The sequence below is a fragment of the Amaranthus tricolor genome, chromosome 7 (assembly GCF_026212465.1).
Source record: "Amaranthus tricolor cultivar Red isolate AtriRed21 chromosome 7, ASM2621246v1, whole genome shotgun sequence".
NCBI classification, from domain to species: domain Eukaryota; kingdom Viridiplantae; phylum Streptophyta; class Magnoliopsida; order Caryophyllales; family Amaranthaceae; genus Amaranthus; species Amaranthus tricolor.
Genome location: NC_080053.1, coordinates 6188799 through 6192805, shown reverse-complemented (window position 1 = coordinate 6192805; position 4007 = coordinate 6188799). Strand labels below are relative to the sequence as shown.

General features: G+C 37.2%; 1 protein-coding gene across 1 annotated transcript; it reads left to right on the top strand.

The window, feature by feature from the left end:
• Nucleotides 1–1359: 1359 nt before the first annotated feature.
• Nucleotides 1360–4007, top strand: LOC130817698 (GTP-binding nuclear protein Ran-3-like). The gene is made up of 8 exons (XM_057683549.1): nucleotides 1360–1544; nucleotides 1639–1708; nucleotides 1930–1986; nucleotides 2089–2206; nucleotides 2997–3086; nucleotides 3183–3362; nucleotides 3458–3535; nucleotides 3669–4007. Exons 1-8 carry the CDS (start codon nucleotides 1542–1544, stop codon nucleotides 3736–3738), a joined length of 666 nt encoding a protein of 221 aa, XP_057539532.1. The 5' UTR covers nucleotides 1360–1541; the 3' UTR covers nucleotides 3739–4007.

Here is a 4007-nt window from a genome sequence, read left to right as displayed (position 1 = left end):
GGGCTCTTTGTGTTGATTAAACGGACATATCTAATTGTGGCACACGTTGGTGGGCCTGATCCATACCCAGTGTATTCCATTCATAGAAAAATAATGGATAGGGTTTGGGGAGGAAAGGACGATGGTAACTCATACTCATAAAGGAGAGCGTGGCCAAAGTCCCCCGGCTCGAGAAAGATAAAGAAACATATCTACACGGGAAAGATAAATTAAATGCCTATAAATAAAATAAATAAGTAGAACCAACTACAAAATAGAAAGAAAACAATAATACTAATAATAAAAAGAAACGAGAGAAACAAAAGGGTAAAAATACCAAAAGGTAATCTAAGAGGAAATTAGTAGTCTAAAACATGGATATGGCGCTTCCAACTATCCATATCCTTAGTCAGACCCTCAGAGAGGTTTAACTCATGCAAGTTAACTTTTATTTGCTCATCCTAAGTTCTCCTGGGTCTTTCTCGACTCCTTTTACCCTCTACTATAATGCTTCTATCCTCCTCACTGGGGCGTCAAAAGTCTTTTTTTGCACATGTCCAAACCACTTCAATCTATTTTTGCGCATTTTTTTAGAAATAAGGGCTACCCTAAGTTTGTCCCTAATCTCTTGGTTCCTAATTCGATCCATCAATGTGTGCCAATACATCTACCTCAGCATACACATTTCTGTAACTTTTATTTTATGTTCAAAAATCTTCTTTACAGGCCAACATTCAGTCCCATATAGCAGAGCAGGTCTGATTGCCGCCCAGTAGAATTTTCCTTTTAACTTGCTTGGGAATTTCCTATCACATAACACTGCGGTAACTGCTCTCTACTTGAGCCAACCCGCATGTATACAATGATTTACATTTCCGTCAATCTCCCAATCCCTTTGAAAGATCGATCCCAAATACTTGTACATGGTCGTACTTTTAACAACTGCTTCATCAATGGGCACTTCTGGTTCACCTACTGGTAATGTCCCACTAAAGTCACAGCGCAAATACTCTGGTTCTTGTATAAATGATTAGTTAAAACTTATAAAAAAATCAATCATTGATCACATATTGAAAAAAACTATAATGAAGATGAGTGTGTTACTAATCTCATATTGAGACGATGGCTCTCAAGATTATCTGAAATATAAACTAGCATAACTCTATCGGCAACACACTAGCACAAAAAGTCCATGGGCTCGAGTAATAATCAAGTCCAAAAGGTCCATCTTTTCACGAGACTTCCAGAACAAAACTACATCAAACATCATCATCACGTGTCTCACACGTGTCAAACCGATTCAAAACCAATACAGAGATCTAGAGCCAAAAGAAATTTTCCTAATCGAACGGTGGAGAAGCTCGCGTTGGCAAAACGCCACCATACTTTTCAAAAATTCAAAATACAAAGAATTTTATTTTAGGGTCTCGTCTTCCTTTTACACAAAACCCTTTCGTATTTAAACCCCCTCTAACCCTTTCTCTCTCTACATCCACCCCCATTCTCATTTCTCACCTCTTTCTCTCTCTACAAGCTCTGATCTTCGTTATTCAACTTCTAAAATGGTTAGCTAATTCTTATTTTTCTGAGTTTTTGATTCTGATTTTGATGATTGTTTTTTATGGTAATTTATTGTTTTTTATCGGGTTGTTCTAATAGGCTTTGCCCAATCAGCAAACTGTCAATTACCCAAGTTTCAAACTTGTTCTTGTTGGTGACGGCGGTACAGGTAATTTTTGGTTCAGATAATTTTTTGATTTCTAATTTTTTAATGTGAATTTAGAGTACTTCTAAGGATGGATCGAAATCGCATCTTTTGCAAGTGTGATTGAACCGATTTGGCTATGCAATTTAATATTTTTGGGTTATATTTTATAAAATGATGCCTATGCAGGGCCTGGATTCCTATGTTTGGTTCATTTTGTGATTTTTTTTTCGAGTATTGTGCAGGGAAAACTACATTTGTGAAAAGGCATTTGTCAGGAGAATTTGAAAAGAAATATGAACGTAAGTTTTGTATTGTTATAGAACTGAATTTTGATTCCGGAAATTTTGGTTGTTTGAGAAAGTAAATAATTAGGTTTTGGGGTTTTTGTTTTGATTGGACAGCCACTATTGGTGTGGAAGTTCATCCATTGGATTTCTTTACAAACTGTGGGAAAATTCGGTTTTACTGCTGGGATACTGCTGGACAAGAGAAGTTTGGTGGTTTGAGAGATGGATACTAGTATGTCATTCTTTTTCGGCTACTCCTGTTTGTTTCTTTGTTAGGGATTGCATATGCTGGTTTGTTTATTGTGTAATATTCGGTTATGAAATGGTAGATGGTAGCCTCCGGGCAATGTAAATACTGTCTATATTTAAAGATGTTCTCTTCTGGCTTTGTGATTCTGGTTCATGTGAAATTTGATCCATTCAATACAATCTCTTGTTGGAGCTCTGTGAAACTTTTGTGATCCCAATCATAGTGATATGATACAATACTGTTGGACTGAAGGCGGATTGTATGACGTATGAAGTATATATGTTGATGCTTTCCTGAGTCGGTGAGAGCATTGCTTGGTCTTAATCTCCAATTGTTGGAGGTTGCCCTGTGTTATCTTGAAAAGAGAGAGGGAAAGCTGAACTAAATGGGATAGGTATGCTGTACCATAGGAGAATTGTAAGAAAAAGTGTTAGGTTTAATTATAAGTTCTACAATCGTTATTTGTGCAATTGCACTGAAACTATTTGTATATCATACTTGACCCTGTGAAAAGTTTCATGTTCTAGGTTGACAAATGAAATGTTGAAATCCATGTTTCTGTTAATGATTCTGAGAACTTGAGATGAATTGCGTATTCCGATTTTGTCATGTTTCATCTTGCAATGAGAGGGAAAAAACTAAGGGAAAAAACTAAGCAAAAAAACTTTCGTATAGCCAATAGAAATGTAGTACAAGTCTTGATGGAACTTGTGTTTTACTATCATTTTAACAGCTCCTTGAGTTTTTAGTGACCATTCTTGCGTTTTTTCAGCATTCACGGTCAATGTGCCATCATCATGTTTGATGTGACGGCTCGGTTAACATACAAGAATGTTCCTACATGGCATCGGGATCTCTGCAGGTACTTTTTTTTTTGTAAATTTGATTTCTTTTGGATAGAAGTATACGTTGTGCTTTCTGTGATAATGCAATTAATGCTTTCCTTTGCATCTCCCAGGGTGTGTGAAAACATTCCAATTGTGCTATGTGGAAACAAGGTTGATGTGAAAAACAGGCAGGTGAAGGCTAAGCAAGTTACCTTCCACAGGAAGAAGAACTTGCAGTACTATGAGATCTCTGCCAAGAGTAATTACAACTTTGAGAAGCCTTTCCTTTATCTTGCTAGGAAGCTTGCAGGGTAAGAATTCTTTTTGTTTACGTTGTTGAACTTGTGAAAGCATACTTTGCAACATCATGTTCCAGATGTTAAGAATTGGTTGGTTGTTGATGCAGTGATTCCAACTTGCATTTTGTTGAGTCCCCTGCTTTGGCTCCTCCTGAGGTGCAGATTGACTTGGCTGAACAACAGAGGTAATCATCCGCTCAGAGTTATTTGTTTTTATGATGCTCCATTGAGGCCGTGAATTGTATGCTGTTGGTGAGAATGTTGAGGTGCAATGGTGGTTTTAAACTAATGCTGCCATTCATTGTTGTATTTTTGCAGGCATGAACAAGAGCTTGCTGTTGCAGCTGCCCAACCACTCCCAGATGATGATGACGACGCATTTGAGTAAATGTGGAGTCTGGAAACTGGTTTTTGGGGAACTTTGTGTTTGTGAAATTTCCCGTAGTCGTTGAATCTGCTTCTCTTCTCTAAAGGGTTTTGGATTTAGATATTAGTTGTAGGAATATGGTGTATAACCATGTATTGGTGCGAGATACAATTTTCTTAGAAGGTCGAATGTTCGACTTGGAACACGACTTTGAGACTTGCTTTTGTATGAATGTTGGGAATGCTTTTTGATCCTGATTTTATCATGTGAATTTTCTTTGGTTTATCGCA

What these genes read in the sequence shown, in the direction of transcription:
- LOC130817698 (XM_057683549.1), top strand. An exon ending in ATTTGAAAAGAAATATGAAC is followed by an intron (nt 1,987 to 2,088) that starts GTAAGTTTTGTA and finishes TTGATTGGACAG; the next exon opens with CCACTATTGGTGTGGAAGTT. An exon ending in GACTTGGCTGAACAACAGAG is followed by an intron (nt 3,536 to 3,668) that starts GTAATCATCCGC and finishes GTATTTTTGCAG; the next exon opens with GCATGAACAAGAGCTTGCTG.